The sequence below is a fragment of the Limanda limanda genome, chromosome 2 (assembly GCF_963576545.1).
Source record: "Limanda limanda chromosome 2, fLimLim1.1, whole genome shotgun sequence".
Classification (NCBI taxonomy): domain Eukaryota; kingdom Metazoa; phylum Chordata; class Actinopteri; order Pleuronectiformes; family Pleuronectidae; genus Limanda; species Limanda limanda.
In genome coordinates, this window is record NC_083637.1 from 21,475,237 (window position 1) to 21,494,247 (window position 19,011).

The 19,011-nt window shown below is 40.8% G+C and overlaps 1 protein-coding gene across 1 annotated transcript; it reads right to left on the reverse strand.

Moving 5' to 3' along the window:
- Positions 1-5,220: 5,220 nt before the first annotated feature.
- On the reverse strand, positions 5,221-17,080 carry shoc2 (SHOC2 leucine rich repeat scaffold protein). The gene is made up of 9 exons (XM_061082449.1): positions 17,015-17,080; positions 12,163-13,232; positions 11,636-11,773; positions 11,366-11,496; positions 10,745-10,933; positions 9,773-9,895; positions 9,441-9,578; positions 8,769-8,886; positions 5,221-6,730 (listed from the first exon to the last, which is right to left on the reverse strand). The coding sequence occupies exons 2-9, from the start codon at positions 12,863-12,865 to the stop codon at positions 6,522-6,524; spliced, it is 1,749 nt and encodes a 582-aa protein (XP_060938432.1). The 5' UTR covers positions 12,866-13,232; positions 17,015-17,080; the 3' UTR covers positions 5,221-6,521.
- Positions 17,081-19,011: the final 1,931 nt, after the last annotated feature.

The following is a 19,011-nucleotide window of genomic DNA, read 5'->3' on the forward strand; positions in this document are numbered from 1 at the left end:
TACTGAATTCCTGCTTGATATCTAATACTCTGCTCAGTCATCTGTATTTTTGGATTGATAACGAGAATTGAGAAGCAAATGTGTCCTTCAGATCATGTGAAATCTCTATTAACTGGCATTATAGGTATGCAACTTCCAAACTAGTAAAGATGGTGTTGATTCCAGTTCCATCTTCTAGTCAGACAAGATGTTAGTTAAATATGTAACAACCTGCCTTCGGGCAATAACGAAATTCAACTCAAATGAGGAATAAATCCCAATAGATTTTTATGTACTTTTTCTTTACCGAGAATCTCAGACTTTTGGATCATGTATGTATTTCCCTAGAAATTTTCTTTATAATAACAAGTCATTTTTAAGATGATTTGCTGGTTCCAGTGAGGAGCAGCTGAGGTCACAAACCTGTGCCTGTGTCTTGTATAGTAAACACCAGCTCCTCTTCCTCCTCTGGTCGCTTGCTGATGCACGAGGCCTGAGACAAAAGCGCGAGGATACAGTGACACCTGTCGTCTCGTGCAGGAGCCTCCCAGCTGCACGAGCACGAGAGACAGCGTGGGGGGGGGAGAAACCCACACCTGGTGTTTACAGAGAGATGTGATGAGGATGAGGATGAGGAGGGCACTGATCTCCGGGTTCTCTCTCTTCTTCTGGGACCTAGTTTATACAGGGGGGGGGGGGGGTTGTAGCGAAGTCCACAACTCTACAAATCAGTGAAACAAAACAAACAATAGCTCAATGTACTCACATTAAATGGAAAATTAAAACAAATCAGAAGTGTTCAGTGTTCTATGAGGCGGCAAAACTGCAGTATTAGAGAAATGGACCAAAGGCAGCTTCAACCATACAATACTAATGATATTTTAATTCTCCAGCAGGAGGCGGTGTTGCACTGGAGCAGAACAACAGCTCAGGACACAGATGAGAAATAATAATAAAAAGAAATACACTAAATTGATGTATTTAAAATACACATGAGGCCTACTGCCCCTAAAACTATTTGTCATAACATAATTTGTATTGATCAATTGATATGAGTGAGAGCAAATAAATCATGGAATACAAGATCGATATATGGAGCACACACTGTGAGATGATGTATGAAGATATATGACCCATCTGGGAGAAGGTTTAAAGACAAAGTGCAGAAACACACGTTCCTTTTTCATTTCAAATCACACCTTCAAAATAGTTGTATTTATTGAGCTGTAAAATATATGACAGACATGTTGGACAGGCAGAACAGGAGCAGTCTCTATTTCTGCATGTGATCCCTGGCAGCGTTTGCAGGTTTATTCCCTGAAGGAGAATTCCGTAACTGCACAGGAAAGAAATAATCAATGTTTCACAACAGCGGCTGCAGAGAAGAACACGTTTAGCTCTGTTTTAACAAAAGCATATTTTGAGGTTAGTTCTTTAGATGTCCAGCCTTGTTTGTGTTTTACAGTTAAAATCCATCTGAAACACACCATAATGATAATTATTAAAAACTATTTTTATATGTATTCATTGTTAAGCAAATATTTATCGATGTGTACATTTCCTCTCTGTTTCTGTCTCAATGCTCCAAGGTTTTTGTTTTGTATATTTATTGTATATTTTGTATGTTTTTCTATGATGGCAATGCTACAAGAAATTTAAAATTGCAGTATAAAGCTGACCATTTATAAGAATAATGAAGCATACTTTTATTTTTATATCTGAATAAAAAATGCATACGTATCATTCAGCCCTTGGAAGTCGAATATCATCTTTAATAATAATTATAATCTATGAGCAAATGTGAATTCCTTTTGTTTTAAACCAAAACAAAAATACGTAGTCCCTTATGCAATTAGGTCAGTATTGAGGTTTCCATAGTAACGGAGATGTTGGGTGAAACTGAATTATTACACGCACGCGCACACACACACATGATAAATTTGTAAATATTTATCAGTTTATTACAGTTAAAAAGATGTATGTACATACAGAACATCACCAAACATGGTCATTTTCACTCAGCTGCAAAGTAGCTCTTTGCAGCCAGTTGGTTTCAGGATAACTGTCTTACAATGGGGCGGCATCGATAAAGTTTGTCATTTACAACCAAGCACACAAATCAGTGGATTTTTTGTCTCCTCCATTTGCCAAATAATACTTTGTAAAGGCATAAAACCAAAAGTCAAAACAACAGAAGGATGCCTAATAAACAAACTGTCAATTGAATTTGCTGGTCCGAATCCAAGCTCCTGCTGCCAACCTGCAGCTCTGTACAGTTTGTACACAGGTAGAAACACGTCACATTGGATCTCGCTCTCTGTGGTTAGCAATGGAGACTCACATAGAGGTAGTCATGTCTGCATCTGCTCGTCCAAGAGACAACTGACCCAAAAACTCTGCCTCAATCCCTGGACCCAGATCCCTTTACCGACATTAAAAAGGAAGAAATAAAAAGGGAAAAGCGAATGATTATCTGTCTTTGTTGATTAAATCAAACGGTCATAAAGGTTCTGCTTGGTGCGCGTAAAGGCAGTCAAGTACATGTGTGGAGATAGTATAGAGGTGTGTGAGCTCTCGAGTGTGTGTGTGTGTGGGTGGGATTTAGGGTTTCAGGTATGGGAACGCAGTGGGTAATCCCAGGCGGCTCCTCATTAAAGGGCTATTCCACCAAAACTGGCTAGTTTTGATTAGGGAGAAGTTGACATTTATGTAGTTATGTGCTCTCAAGATTTTTTTTTTTTTTTTTACAATTTCAGACAATTAAAAGTTGATGTCGCATAATTTCATGTCCCCTGATCTCATGACTTGAATCTGATATGACTCATAGAGAAAAACAATTTAAAAAAGCAAAATATCTTGGTGATTTCGGTCAAAAAAGGATCTGCTTTAGCAGAAAAACAATGCAAGTCAGTTTTAGTGGAATTCCCCTTTAATGCCAAAGACAAGTGAGCAGCAAGCTAATGCACATCCACTTGGTAGCATAATGGCATTATCTTCCGTTGCACTATTTGCCTTTTTTTGTAAAACTCATCACATTACAGATTTTTGTAATACTGAGTCTACCGTTTACTGTACAGAGTAAAAGGAAAAAATAAGACAGAAATAAATTCAATCCAAATTTACATTGTAACGACCAGTTGCTTGTCATCAAGTACAGTCAGTGGCCATAGTCACAAGAAATAGCCAAACAAACACATAGAAAAGACCATTAAGGCTGCTTGTCAATGTAGATTAAGTAGGAGAAGCATTGCCACACAATGCTTCAACACCCTTTGCAATATACAAAAAGGGAGCGTTTGCAGAAACACCAAATAGCCACTAAATCCAAGTCCTTTATGCAAAACGCCTGATTCTGACCCAGACAAAATCATGTCAAAGATGTGTTCAACATGCTTGGTTCCTGTACAATACAACCAGGCAGGAAAAAGACAAGTTGTACGATTCAGAGGGAGGAAAAAGAAGAAGAAAAAAGCTTAAGGTGCAAAATTACTTTGATTCTGTGATGCTCGCCATGGCCTTAAAGTCACAGACGATAGAAAAATAAACACCAATTATACTCCGATTATTCAAGATGCACCAGTGCGCAACACATAGTCATCACTTTGATCCAACAGGTCACACCTTCAACTGAACGGCCCAGTCGCTGTTCTCCATCCCCTCCGCAGCAAGTATTTACTACATTCCAGGATCTGATAAATGCTCTCCGGCGCTAAGCCCTGTTCAGCCTTTAACCCCCCACCCCCCCTCCATCACCATCCTCCTCATCTGCGTCTTCATACACTGGCATTCTCAACCTCGCAGGATGGCACATGTTTAAAGTATAAACAGAGAGACTGAATGTAAAAATGGGTCACAGCGCTCTCGCTGCACACCTAATGCACATCTCACCCTTGAGTACTCATTGAAGGCATTTTCACACAATTGTTTACACCTAAAAGTAAATCAAATACACAAAAGAAACTTCAAAAGCTTTTATATAAAACCCAGGAATGCAATGCCTCCGGTGTGTTGTTGAGCATGAACACAGAAAAAGCCCTTTTTTACATTTTTTTTTGTCTTTTTCCGACAGTCTTGTACTGTAACTGCGTTAAGCTCCAATATGCACCTTCCTGTGTCGTCTTATCGTTGTGTCCAAACGATTTGATCTGTGAGAAAACCACCGGGCGAAATCGAGAAAAAGAAAAAAAAAGGTAAGTGGATTCGTTCCTCGTCAGGGGCTTTATGTTTTCCAAATGAAAGTCTGCATCAGTGTCGGGAGTGGATGGTTTCCCGCCTCATGCCCCCCCCCCCCCCCAGTCTCATACAGCATAAGTCCAACAAAGAAGTAGCAATATGCTCTGCTGGTAAAATAGAAGCAGCGGTACATGGTTTCCCACCAGCCATACCCGACCCCCCCACAGAGATGAGTCGTGGTGCGCTCACACACACACACACACACACACACACACACACACACACACACACACACACACACACACACACACACACACACACACACACACACACACACACACACACACACACACACACACACACACACACACACACACACACACACACACACACACACACGAGACAAAGTAGATGCAAAAACAGAACCATGATTGAATATAGTCAGGATGCAACACATTTTTAAGAAGAAAATAAAAATGTTTGGTTTGATTACCTTTTGTTGGGACTTTTAATGTACAGTCACTTGAAATAATACTAACTGAATACACTAAATAAACAATACAATAAACAATTAAACGTAAATTGATTTCAAATTATCTGAACTGCGATAAGCCGTTTCACTTGCAATAGAGAAAGCAGGATATGGGAATTGGGAACCATATCATTTCCACAATGACCCTTTTACAGTTTGACAGGACAAAACTTCCCCCAAAGAAAATTATTATATTCTGTCCCGAGAAACTCAACATTAATATTTAAATTGATACAAATTTACATGATAAACCGTTACCAGATAAAATACTTCTTTATGAAACAAAAAAATGCCCCCATTCAAAAGAACCAATGAGAGGCTACTGTGTTTTTGCCAAAATATAGAGGGTGCCAATGTCTTTTTGAAAGAAAAAAAAAAGTGCATGAGAGCAGCAGCATTGCCAGGACAGTGTGGGACAAATATGAGATACAAAAAAAATCAAGGGAATATTTTCTATCATGTCGTTTAGATTATTGGGGAGACCCGGTCTAAAAAGAAAATGAAGGTACTAACAAAAAAAGAATTGTCAAGAAGAATTTACCTGTCAATGTTTTATTATGAAACCTTGATTGAAGCTCTGATCACCGTGCGCTTCAAACCATATAACGTTTGATATGTTGGTCAACTGGATTACAGCTCTGCAGCCCAACACTGAAGATAATGTAAAACAAGTAATCAGAACTAAAAATTGCACTCAAGGCAACAACCAGGATTTGTATACATATATAAAAGCGTCTCTGGGCACTTACCCCATCGCCTACGCATGTTTGACTTGTTTCCAACACCAGGTGGTCACACACAGGGTCACAGCGCCGCCCGTTCAAGTCCAACCTACTTTTTTTTTCTCTCCTCCCCAAGCATGTATGATTGGCATTTCTCATATGTATACATTACTAGCTTAATGCTGAACAACTACTGCTGCTATTTGTTAGAAGGATCTCCAATCATCCTATTTTACATGTGATATCGCCTGTTTGAACAGATTAATGCAACAGCAAAAAGAAACATCGAAAAATAAAAAGTAAAAACAGCAGTAATAAAAAAAATATTGAAATAATTTATATCTTTGTATTCTCATGGACAATTGTGTTTAGACATGAACCACTGGATCACTCTAAACATAGGCACAGTTTTTAAAAAGAAAACAAAAGATTTAAAAAAATGAAAATAAGAAATTAACACACCATCATTAGACCTTTGTTCTCTATGGTCAAGAAGCAATTAACATAAGTTATCTCGAGGAAGATGATAAAAAAAAGGAATATCAAAAGAAAATATAACAAGATGACAGTTAAAATTACGGCAGCAGCAGTAAATGTGAAGTTCAAAAGACTTTTTTTGTTTGTTTTTGCATACAATTGTATCCTTGCTCACATAATAGATGCTTGTAATTACTGTAAATACATTGGCAATGGGAGCATGGTTTATATGGTTAAAAGACTTGCCACTTAGCTCACAGTTACTCAATATATATAATTTTATAGATCTTCAGTTTTGGCAAAGAGATGGAAATATTTTTCCTCTTGTATGATTCGGAATGAAAGATGAGCAGGGGGGTGGCTGGGGTCCTAAAATGACTGTGATAAACTCTGGAGGAACACATGAGTCAGGTCTACAAAGATTCACCTCGTTTCTGCCTAAGGATGGAGAAAGAAATGTTTTCCTCTTCTTCCTCCTTTCGCTTCCCCTCTCGACGCTGATTGTGGCGAGTCTGTTTTCTTTACAGTGTATGATACACGTAATGTGTGGGGGTGGGGGGGGAGGCGCCAGGCGAGAGGGTGCTGAGCAACTGAAGGGTTTCGGGGATAAGTGGGACTGGGATTGAGCTGCTCTTGGCTCAGACCATGGCACGGTACGGTCCCTGCATCTTGAGGAACTGGATGATGAAGGAGGGGCCTCCAGCCACGATCTGCGGAGGCAGGTGGCTGAGGGGACAGTTCTCGATGCTCATGATGGACAGCTTGCTGCAGAGGGCCAGCTCGAACGGGAGGCTGTGCAGGTTGGGGTTGTCGTTGAGGTACAGTTCCTCCAGGTTCTCCAGTGTACCTGAGGATAGACGGCAGGCAGTGTTCACATATAAACTATCATCCAGGGAAACATACAGCCTCCAGACGGCATGATTTAAGTAGAATGACACTCAGTAGATCACATACCTCAGCCAAGGCCCAACAGTCTCCTTAATTTCATATAAGGTGGACCACATTGTACACACTCATAGATATACTATATGGACACAAAGTATTGAAACACCCTTCTATCATTGAATTCAGGGCCATTGGTTGGACTGGGCCCCTCAGATCCAGTGAAGGGAAATCTTAATGCTTCAGCTTACCAAGACATTTTGGACAATTATACGCTTTCAACTTTGTGATTACAGTTTGGTTGTTTCAGCATGACTCTGCTGCAGTGCACAAAGCAAGGTTCATAAAGCCATGGTTTGGCAGTTTGATGAGGAAGAAGCTGACTGGCCCGCACAGAGCACTGACCTCAACCCCATCCAACACTTTTGGAATGAACTAGAAGGGGGATTGCGAGCCAGGCTCTCTCGTCTAACATCAGTGTATGACCTCACAAATGCTCTGCTTGATGAATAGGCAACAATTCCCACAGACACACTCCAAAATCTTGTAGAGCCTTCACAGAAAAGTTGAAGTGGTTATACTGGAGCTACAGAAGGGGTGGACCAACTCTGTGTTAATGCCTATGGATTTAGAATGGAATGTCATAAAAGCTCCTGTAGGTGTCCCAATACCTTTGTTCATATAGTGTATCAGTGTATCAGTTCCCTTAAATGTCCCAGATATATATTTCATCAAGATCAATGACTTGTTGCATGTTAAATTCTTGCAAATTTAAAAAGGAGATATTAAAATAGGATTTTTGGGAATAAGAAATGGCCTCTTACTACTACTACCACATGTTGTTTTGATGCATCAAAACAGAAGCTATAGTACTTCTATAGAAATATATCTTAATACATACATCAAATAAATGATGATACTAAGGTCTGCAAAAAAAAGTCTACTGATTATTCTCTTTGGTTTATTGTTTAATCTATGATAGATTTTAAAAACTGAAATAAAATGACCATGATTCTTTGGACACAAGTTAACGTATCCAAATTACTCATCTTATCTGACAGTCAGTCAAAAATATTTAGCATTTTTCCTTAAAATGATTACAATTATTATAATTGACAATCAGAAGAGCCTGGGGTTGATTGACAAACCATTCAAGCTCCACTCTACTACCCCTGGCTGCGTGGATGAGATCTTAAAGACAGATGACCAACACGCTACCGGTATAAAGTTCTGGGTCCAGTGTGAATACTCTAAAAATAAAACCACCTTCAGCTCCTTCTTCCAGCCTTTATAAGCTGCATCTAACCTCTTGACCTCAGCAGTAAACAGCCTAACCAGGTTGGACCAATCACTCAAAGGAAAGTAGAGGTGGGACATACTGTCGACTGCTAAGCTCTTAAATCCTTATGGATAAGTTTAGCTTTTATTGGTGAACAACGTTACAGGTAAAAAAAAAAACGGTTTATTTGTGTTTTTGGATAATACAATTTCTTAAATGTTTAAAACAAATACTAATAATGTGTGTAAACAGGATATATATATATATTATATATTTTTTTTTTTCAGTGTGGGGAGACAGTGCTTAAAACTACAGGGAGACAACAAGTATCCTTTCCCAAAAGAAGAATTATGGAAAATTATTTTATTTTGGTTTGCTTACTTTTCAAGTATACAGTACTTCTTCTATACGAGAGCAACTGAATCCTTTAAAAGGAACATGGAAAGAGAATTGTGTTTAGTTTAAATTGAGCAAGAGTTTTAAATTAAATTATTTTTGACAGAATTTTGTGCCAAAAGTCCCAATTGTGTTTTTAGAGCCAAGTTGCTGAATTTGTCCAATTCCCACCAATCTCCCAGAAGTAGAAACATACACAGTCGTGATCAGTCGTGATCAGCTCTGGTTCCCTACCACCACTTAAAGAAACAGCTATTGTCTGAAGCAGTGAGGAGTAAAGTAATATTTTTCAAGCCGCGAACATGTAGAGGAAGAAATGAGTATCTACCAATCTCCTCGGGAAGGTGTTGCAGCAGGTTCTCTCCCAAACCCAGGTGAGTCAGGTTGGTGAGGTGGCCGATGCCTCTGGGTAACGTAGTCAGCTGATTATTTGTCAACACCAATTTCTAATGAAAGAGTGAAAACACAGGATGTTGAGTGAGAAAAGAAATCAAGTAAATTCACAGGCAAAAAAAATTATACCTTTGTTGAAACTAGACAGACATTTACCACTAACTGTTAAACAGAGTGGACATTAAAATGATCGCTTAGATTGTCAAGATATTCAAACCATTTATCGTTGACTAAGATACAAAATCACTGACCATTCTTCAGATCTAATGCCAGGGAACTTCTTCCATAAAGCTTAAATAATTGTTAATACAATAGTTTTAAATTTTAACTTGATGTAGTGACACTTCACAACTTTGAGTTCATCTCCAACCTGTAACTTATAGCGGTTATGTATTATTTAAATTTAACTGATGTCTAATCCAATGTTTAAGGGTCTCATTTGTTCTTGGAAGAATCTCTTGGTCTAATTTCGGAGTAAGAAAATAACTGGGGGGAAAAAACTCATCTGCTTTGTCTAACAGGCATCTCAGTCCTAAGCTTTTACTTGAAAATAGGCCTTATGTAAATGTAATTATTAAGAGCCAATGGAGAGAAGTAGAAAACTTACCTGTAAATCTTTAAGATAAGCGATTTCATTAGGCAGACATTCCAACTTGTTTTCCTCCAAGTCGAGCTCTCGTAGCTTCCTCAAATTTCCAATACTATGTGGTAACTTCTTGAGAAGATTATTGGACAATATTAACACCTGTGAAGACAATGAAGTTTGTTTATTTATTGTTTTTTACATCTTGGGAACAACACTGAACAGAGATATCTTTCCTCTATCGTGACGGATATAACATCGGAAAGACAGCAAAGTTCCTGGCACATTGGTTTTCAAAACATTCATAGGAGGTGGCTAAATCCCTACTATACACTGTGTGTGGACGCGAGGCTCACCTCTAGAGAGACGAGACCACAGACGTCCTCAGGGATCTTTGTCAGCTGATTCGTGGCCAGGTTGAGCTCAACCATGCTCGTCCATGTGCCAAAGTCCAGTGGCAGAGATGTTAACTGGTTGTCCTGGGGAAGACAATGAAATTCCCTTTATAAGCAAATTAACTGACATTTCACAGGGACCATGCTGTGTGAGAGGCAGAGCAGTGCACTTTGTCAGCTAGGTCACTTTGTGCTACAAAAAATGGAGATATAAATCTACTACAGCCAGGGTGGAAATACAAGAAGTAAAGCGAATTGTCTGTACTGGTTGTAAACCAACACAGACTTTGATGGAGGCGCTGTTAAGACAGTCTTAGCTCTGAGCAAAAGTAAACAGTAGTTCTCTCAATGCAGTTTCACTGTTAGTATTTAATGTACATCAGGAGCTTCAGATTTTGAAATGGCCATCATGTCTCATGATGACAATGATAATTTAGCCTAACCAGCTGCTTTTACAAATGCATGAACAGCTTAACCATTTAATAAATAAATTAAGATGCGTCATCGGACCATTTTCGGTTTATGCCTTTTACATCCACCTTTACAGTGCCAGCTCAGTTATATTAGAAATTGATCCAAGACCAACAAGGCAGACTTCATCACCTCAGATTTACATTTATCAAAAAATATGATTTGTTAAAGATTTCCATATTTTTAATAATTTTACGTTTGACACACAGGTTAAATTCATAGGCCTTTTCACTGAATAAAGTTCGACATGTCACAGTTGGAAAACACAGTTGTATTTTCAATTCAGATGCTTCTTTTTCAGGATCCTCTATGTCTTCACTGTCAGAGTGCCATGACGTACTGGGACAATGATAAAAATATCCTACTATGACAAGTCAAAATGTCCGAGTGAGAGTTTTACAGAGATTATACTTGATTATGAATCAATTTATCTTATGGAGATAAATATGCACATGTTCGTACCTTCATGTTAAGCTTGCTCAACACTTTGGCCCTGGAGAAGATACCAAATGGTATCTTATTGATTCTGTTGTGCTCCATGTTGAGGGAGTAGATTGTGGAGAACTGGGATGGTCCACCCACAGGGTAAGACTGGAAGCAGTTCCTCGCCAGTGTTAGACTCGTCAGGTTGACCAAACTTGAAAGCAGGCCCTGGTCAATTACAGAAACAGAGGCCTTATTGAGACAATATAAGGAGAGGATTATATCACTATAGGCTGTGATTATTACACTGGATGCATTAGTAACCATAAACCACATCTATGGTTAATAACAGGCATTCAAGAAAACTCTTTCTGCAAAGAAAGGACTGTGTGTGGTGTAACACTCTGTGGCTAAGGTGTACCAATGCATAAATTCATTAAAAAAACATACATTTCCATACATTGAGAGCCACAGGTACAGCAGGGGTTGAAGTTCAAAAATGAATTTTATGTTTGTCAATTTGTTTTTCCAGTTTTTCATACGCAGAAATTGAAATAAATATTAGCTAAAAAACAAAGTAAGCTTGGAACTAATTGTTATTTCTATTACTCAGTATTATTCTGCAATCATATTTGAGATTAAATTCCAAGTTCTACTTACCTCTGGCAACACTGAAATGTTGTTGTTTTCAAGGTTTAGCTCCTCCAGCTCTCGACATTTGGCTAATGATCTGGGGATGGCTGATAATCTATTGTATCTCAGACCCAAGCGATTTATGCTGGCCAGATTCCCTGAGACAAGACAAAAAACCTTGCCGTTACATTTTTACATTTGTAACTTTTATAAAACTCTAGTAGAAGTCAGACTTATACAATTAAACAAAATAATGCCTTAAATGCTGAGTCAGTGAATCATACTGAGTTCAGTTACCTATAGTCTCTGGTAGGTCCAAGAGCTCATTGTGCTGCAGGTCGAGGTTGGTTATCTGTGTGCAATTCCCAATCTCTTTCGGTAAGTGTTCCAACTGGTTATGGGCAACATCTAGAGTAATGAGGCTGCAAAGCTCCCCTGCAGAAAGAAGCAAACCAAACTCAAATGCTTAATTACTTTAAGATGAAAGTGCTTTCAGTAACACAGCCTCAGTACAAAGGACCAACAACTATTCAGAACTTTTTTAATTCCTGATTCAGAAATCTTAATATTCAATATTCACAGCATCTTGTCAATGACAAATTTCTCTTGGTGGCATCTTTGCAGTTTTATTATAGTACAATTAGACAGTGTACAATATACTAGATCTAGCTCATAGTATATGAATTACTGTTATAACATTGATGACCTTATAAGCACAAAATGACCTGCACTCCACAATAACTTGTGTTCACCGTGAGGATTGGTGGGCTTCTTGCTCCACCTACATGTATTTTGTACCATCTTTACACATTGGTCTTACTCACCGATCTCTGCAGGCAGCTGTTTAATCTTGTTCTCTCTGATGCTGAGCATTGTGAGCTTGGACAGGTTTCTGATGTCCTTCTCTACTGTTGTGATGCGGTTGAAGCGCAGGTACAGCGTGGTCAGAGACATCAGCCGGTAGACGACAGCCGGTATCTCTCTCAGCTTGTTGTGCCGCAGGTCGAGCATTCGAAGGATCTTAAGGGAGTCCAGTGAGTCGGGTAAACTGGTCAGGGAGTTCTCACTCAGGGCCAGTGTGACCAAGCCTGATAGGCAACCCACCTCAGCTGGCAGGCTCTGCAGCTTGTTGCTGTATAAGTAGAGTTCAGCGAGCTGCGTCAACTCCTTGATGGAAGTGGGTAGCATATGAATGGACCGTTTAGATAGGTCCAGTCTCATTGAGTTCTCTTCCCTGCACTTGTTTAGTTCTTTGATCACCTCGGCATTGCTGGACTTCTTGCGAGTACCTGCTGCCGGGTTTGGCCGCTTAATCGTATTGTCAACGGAGAAGGCAACACCCGGTGTTGAACTGCTGGTGTCCTTCTTTCCTTCTTTGGCATCTTTCCCTTTGGTCTTCGATTCTTTGCCTCCATCCTTGACCAAACTGGCCAGAGCCTTGGTCTCCTTTTCCCTTTCTTTCCCTGCTGGACCACCTTTAGGGTCCTTTTCTTTTGAATCTTTTTCTTTGCCTAAAGTACTACTCATGTCGACGTTATCGGGCCCCTTGCAGAGTTGCTCATGGGAGTCTCTTCTGTCAGGTTACTTATTTGGGAAAAAGGGGACACACAGAGCCAAGGAGGCCTTTAAAGAAAACATCCCTGTGCAGGTCCACACATTTATGATTATCCTTGAAATAAAGGCCCAGTGATCCAAGGCTTTTTGGATAGTTGTATATTCTGTTGCTTTGTTAAAATGCCATGGAAGAAAAAATCCTTTTAAGTAGCAGGATTGTGACATCCATGGTCCACATGCTTAAGTTCTTGGACTGCATACAATCTCAGGACCTTCAGACAGAAGTTCTTTCAGGCTGCAAAGGTCATCGAAGTTGTTTTTTTAATCCCTCGAAGATTTGCTGTTTGGGAGGAAAAAATAAATATAATTTTCACACAAATATTCTCAGTATTATTCAATTCAACAGTTGACTTGTCCGTCTGGAAGTTTCTGATCTTAAAAGTCCAATTCAATTTCAATACTTTGTTTGTTTGTTCTGGTGGGCAGCATTCACAAATTCCTCCCTTCACCCTATCAAATAACTGGCGCTGCACACTGAGAACAATGGGTGAGTGAGCTCCAACAGAAGTAAGCAATTTTAAAAACTAAAGACCATGACGTGTCGCAGAAGGCAATGTATGTGGGAACATGCGGTGGGCAGCTTCCTTGTTGTATGTGTGTTTCAGTGACATTTTGCAGAAAAACCACACCTCTTATAAACTGCTGTTAGCTGAAAACTTGTATTGTTCTAGAAAGACAGAGGGCCTAAAAAGAGACACTGCGAGCTTTCCTGCCATCATAAATCCACACAGAAAACTCCTCTTGGAACAGATATTATGCATTTTTCATAGGAAACAATGTGAAAGAACACCAATATATTTAAACGATCAATTATGGAAACAAATATAAGGGCCTGGTGTGTGCTAAAAGTGCAATGTAAGCTGCATGTAAAAAAAAAAACTGAAATCAACAAATGAAAAAGGAGCCTTGAAAATATTCCTCTTTAAAAGGTTACGACAGTAAAACACTTCTAACAGGTTTGGTGGGTTGTTCCTACAATGACTTAAACAGTACTGCGTGTACCAGTCCACACAAATTTGCTGAATGTACTGAGCATAACCTCACTCCAACTTGCTCCTACTAAACAAACATGCCCAAGCGGGTGTTGACATTACTGTAAGATTTCAAGCCCCACCTAGACATGCATTCAGCTATTTAGCATTCACCTATAAAGTCTGAACTGCAACAATCACACTGCAAATTGACTCGCAGTCAGATGAAACAAACAACCCTTAGCTGATGAACTGAGCCAGAATGTCTCTGGCGGGCCCGTCTCTGTTTAGTCTCCACTTCTGTTGTTCCTCAGTGACTGTGTAATACTCTCTAGAACTAGTACAAGCTAAGCTGTGGTGAAAAAGAGAGGCAGGTTTGGCTGAGGATCAGAGCTAAGTGAAAAGGTTAGGACTGCTGAGAGTAATCTTTAGAAGTGGCCTTCAAAGCATGAAGTCCCCACAACAACAGGTCATATGACCTTTTGGTTGAAAAAAATGTTGGGTCAACAGCAGCACCCCTTGCATGATAGAAAGCCTAAAGGTGTGTTCTGTAAATAAAAGAAAATGTATATACTGTTCTTTCAAATCATAAATAAGAAGATGCAAGTCTAGAACAGGCCAGAATAGGCATAGCCACGTACAAAATAATCATTAACATAAAATGAGAATAGCCAGGCCAGCCTGATTGCTGGGCCAATCCAAACTGTGCAGGCAACTTCCTTTTATGGCTATACTCTCCATGTGCCTGGCCTGATGTATCCTCTGTTTATAACAGACTGTGTAATGGTATCTGTATAAATTCATCCCTGTATTTCTCAACTAATGTTTTTATCTTCAACCTAATAAAAGAACAAATGAGACCAGAGGGAAAAGTTGAAGATCAAACTGAGCAAGTTCAGTTCATACATAATTCTTAGGAACATACTTTTGGTTTTCATGTTATTGTTGATATTTTACCATGATAACAAGCTGTATATTTGTTTGTCCAGATAATGCAGATGCATCTAATGCAACTTTCAAATGAATGCAGTGGTTTCTAAAAAAAAAAAAAAAAAGAAAGAAAAAAGGAAAGCAGGGAAGGTTTTGTCTTCAGCGAACCAAAAAAGCAAGAGTGAGAGGAAAAGAATAATCTATGGGTAATAACTATGTTAGAAAACCACAGAACAAGGAATTCATGTGATTCAGTGACTTATCCCATACATGACAAGCTTAAGAAAGGGCTCACTAGTTGTTCATGAATGTAATGACTGGATTGCATCAACACGCGAAAGCCAACAGATCTGCAGAGATGTAAATAACTTGTTGTGCACGAAATGTTAGAATCACTTTGTAGCCATATTAAATGTCTTTAATTAAATGTCAAAAAGTGCACCACTGATGGGCAGAGTCTGTTTAAAGGCCCTCGCATCCAGGTGTGAGGGAATCCATTTACAGGCGTCATTGGACGTAGCCATCGACAGACGGGTCAGTTGGGACAAAACTTTTTTGTGACTTACATTGAGTTAGCAGAACTCATTCAGTAGATGCAAATAATATGAATCCTGACTCGTATACAGCTTTGAAGAAAATCTAATGCAGGAGACCAATTAATTTTCCATTAAGGATATCTTGAAACCATCTGATGCCAGTGCATTAGACCCAAGTAGAACAGTCTAATGTTCTCCAGCTTATGTTGATCCATTACAATTCTGGATCAAAGTAGAAACGCAACAATGTTGGCCGATATGAGAATAAAACACAGCATGTGTGTGTGTGTGTGTGTGTGTGAAGAAAATGTAAAAATATCTGATATAAAAATAACACTATATCAGGACTAAAATCCAGCTCATGTTGCTGCTTGACAGTTTGTTAGTGCTAAACAATAAACAACAACAAGGACTGACCGTGGCCTGTTAATGTTAAAGGTTCATGTTAGAGACTAAGCAGCCTGACAGAGGTGAGGTGGCAGCTCCCAGCTGCTGAACACCACTGCACAGGAAGGGGCTAGCTTCATGGCTACGTGAGCCACTGGCAAATCCTTGCAAACAGATTAAACGACCAAAAGGGTGAATGTTTCCAAAAGTCAGGTCACCTTCCGAGACGAATCAACTAACCTATTACCGAGGAAAACACATCGAGGCTGCCGATGCTGTGCAGTCACTGGTTAGCCTGCATCGACGCGGACAGTGCTACATGATAAGGTTTGACCGTTAACCCAGCGTCTACCAGATAACTAATGGTCGTTAGCTAACTCCCGCTGGAGGAAAATGTCTAATATTAGCAAAGTCCGCCTTGAAGCTGAAACAAGGGGAATGTCTCCGTCTAATATCTCCAGCCCGAGAAGAGAGAGACACACACAAGCTGCTCCTGCTAACCACTGACAACAAGGCAGGAAATAAAAGCAGCTAAGCTAAACGTCAACAGCCAAGCAAACGTCAGTGGTGCCAGACTGCTAACCTGCTAACGGCAGCTAGCGGACAAGTTAGCACCGCCGGCTAACACGATTTCAGCGAGAGGACTCACATCACGGCCCGGGGAGGAGAGATAAATCAAACAGCTGTGATTGTGCGTGGGCGACGGGGCCGTGGGTGTGGAGGTTTCCCCCCCGACACGTTCACCTCCACCCAGCGGGGAGATGTGTCTTTCAGCACGGCTAACTGTGCGAGGGTAGGCCCGAGCAGAGCGGCGGTCGGACCGAGCCGTCGGCCGCGGAGGGGGAAGCCTCCGCTGCGGCCAGCTGAGCTCCAGCGGGCAGGGGCCACCGGAGGAGCCCAGCCCGGCGCAGGGGCTTCGTTTCCCGGCAGAGCGGCCGCCGAGCCCCGCCTGGGTGCCACTAACTACCGGGGTGTCCGAGCGGGGTCTCCGCGGTGAGCATTAGCGGAGGAAAAAAAAGAAAACACAGTGAAAAACAGCGGCCATTCCGAAGCTGAACAAAAGAGTGCGTTCGTACTCGCCACCGCGGAATGACACTTTATGCGTTTCTCACGCACCGAAACGGGAGGCTGAGTGCGTGCGTGAGCTGCGGGGAGGTGCGTGAGCAGGCCGCGGGGGGGCGGGCGGGGTCGGGGGCGACACAGCGTCCACTGCTAATGTGATAATAAAAGTGTTTTACCTTCAGAGGTGTGACTCCGCCATCCTCGCTGCTTCCTCCTCTCTCCTACACTGCTGCTCGCTGCGCTCCCTCCTCCCCCCCCCACTCCGAACTGCGTCACTCGCACGCCTAGCCCCCGCTATCACGATACTAGGAACGAGACTTCCACACATAAACAAAAAGACTGTGTGTGCGTGTGTGTGTGTGTGTGTGTTTCTCGGGACAGAATATAATAATTTTCTTAGGGGGAAGTTTTATCCTGTCAAACTGTAAAAGGGTCATTGTGGATATGATATGGTTCCCAATTCCCATATCCTGCTTTCTCTATTGCAAGTGAAACGGCTTATCGCAGTTCAGATAATTTGAAATCAATTTACGTTTAATTGTTTTATGTATTGTTTATTTAGTGTATTCAGTTAGTATTATTTCAAGTGACTGTACATTAAAAGTCCCAACAAAAGGTAATCAAACCAAACATTTTTATTTTCTTCTTAAAAATGTGTTGCATCCTGACTATATTCAATCATGGTTCTGTTTTTGCATCTACTTTGTCTCCTTTGCAGCTGTGTGTGTGTGCGTGTGCGTGTGCGTGTGCGTGTGCGTGTGCGCTTCAGCAGATTTCTTTGTGACCTCAGGACCTCACTTTGTGACTCACTTTTAATCGATCAATCAAGTGTTATTTCTATTGGCCATATTCACAAATCTGTATTTGTCTCACAGGGCTTAACAAGGTGTGACATCCTCTGTCCTTATCCCTCAACTACAGTAAGGAAAAACGACCCCAAAAAAACATACAAAGAGGGGAAATAGACGTAGAAACTTCAGAGAGAGCCAATGTCAATCAATCAATCAATGTAGTATGTGGAGTCCATGTATTACCCATGTTGTGGGTTCTATATCTGTTTACATAGTCACGTTATGGGGATTTTACTTCTTTCTCAAAAACTAAGTCCCCATTATGTATATTATCAAATGTTGAGGATCCAGACATAGGTTTGGTTCAAGGTTGGAGTTAGGTTAGTAGTAACAGTGGTTGTGTTTCCAGGAAATCTATGTGACGTAAGTTAAAGGTTCAGTGTGTAGAATTTAGTGACATCTAGTGGTAAAGTGTTATGTTGCAGCTGAATACCCCTCACCTCACCCTCCCCTTCCAAACATGAGTGAGAACCTGTCATAGCTTTTAGTTGTTATAAAGACTCATAAGGTGTTAAGGTTGTCCAGTCTGGAGATCTTTGTAGAGAGGACCCTCTCCTGATATGAAGTATTTCAGTATAAAGGAACCATTCTAGGGTAAAAAAACAACAACAATGAACACACCCCAGTAAACACATCACTGGGATTATTTTATATTCAATAGATCTCTTTCACCTAAATCTTACACACTGAGACACAAGGAGGATATGCACGAACATGGATATGGATCTGTGTGTGCGTGTGTGTGTGTGTGTGTGTGTGTGTGTGTGTGTGTGTGTGTGTGTGTGTGTGTGTGTGTGTGTGTGTGTGTGTGCGTGTGTGCGTGTGTATGTATGTGTGTATGAGAGAGAGAGAGAGTTTATTTATTTACATACCGATTAAAACTCCTAGATAAGTGTACAATGGTTGAAGAAAGATTGATAAGACACCTAAGGGTTAAACAGTGTATTTGTCTGTATTCAGATAGAGAGTGTTACACGGACAGTCCTCCACAGCTGCTCCTCTAGCAGATGAATTCGTGTCTGAGCTCTGCAGGTGTCAGTGGGTGAAGGAAGAGGGGGGTCACATGACTCGCGGACTCGTTGGCTTGACAACCGCTGTGATCCTCGGCCCGGTGCGTCACTAAATGTTGTTGTGTGTTGTGTTTACCGCGGAGTTTTGTGATTAAACGTGGTCAGACACAAGGGGGGGGGGACGACACATCGCAGTGTGCGGGTAGAGGCGGAGACTCCATCTGACCGCGGGACGGTGCCGTCGCTTCAGCTGGGCCTGGGTAGCTATGTAGCTAGGTAGCATGCTAACCCCTGCTAGCCCTCAGCCGGATG

What these genes read in the sequence shown, in the direction of transcription:
- shoc2 (XM_061082449.1), bottom strand. Translation starts at nt 12,865, where the DNA reads ATGAGTAGTACTTTAGGCAAAGAAAAAGATTCAAAAGAAAAGGACCCT. An exon ending in ACATTTCAGTGTTGCCAGAG is followed by an intron (nt 10,934 to 11,365) that starts GTAAGTAGAACT and finishes GTAATTGACCAG; the next exon opens with GGCCTGCTTTCAAGTTTGGT. An exon ending in GTGGTCTCGTCTCTCTAGAG is followed by an intron (nt 9,579 to 9,772) that starts GTGAGCCTCGCG and finishes TTGTCTTCACAG; the next exon opens with GTGTTAATATTGTCCAATAA.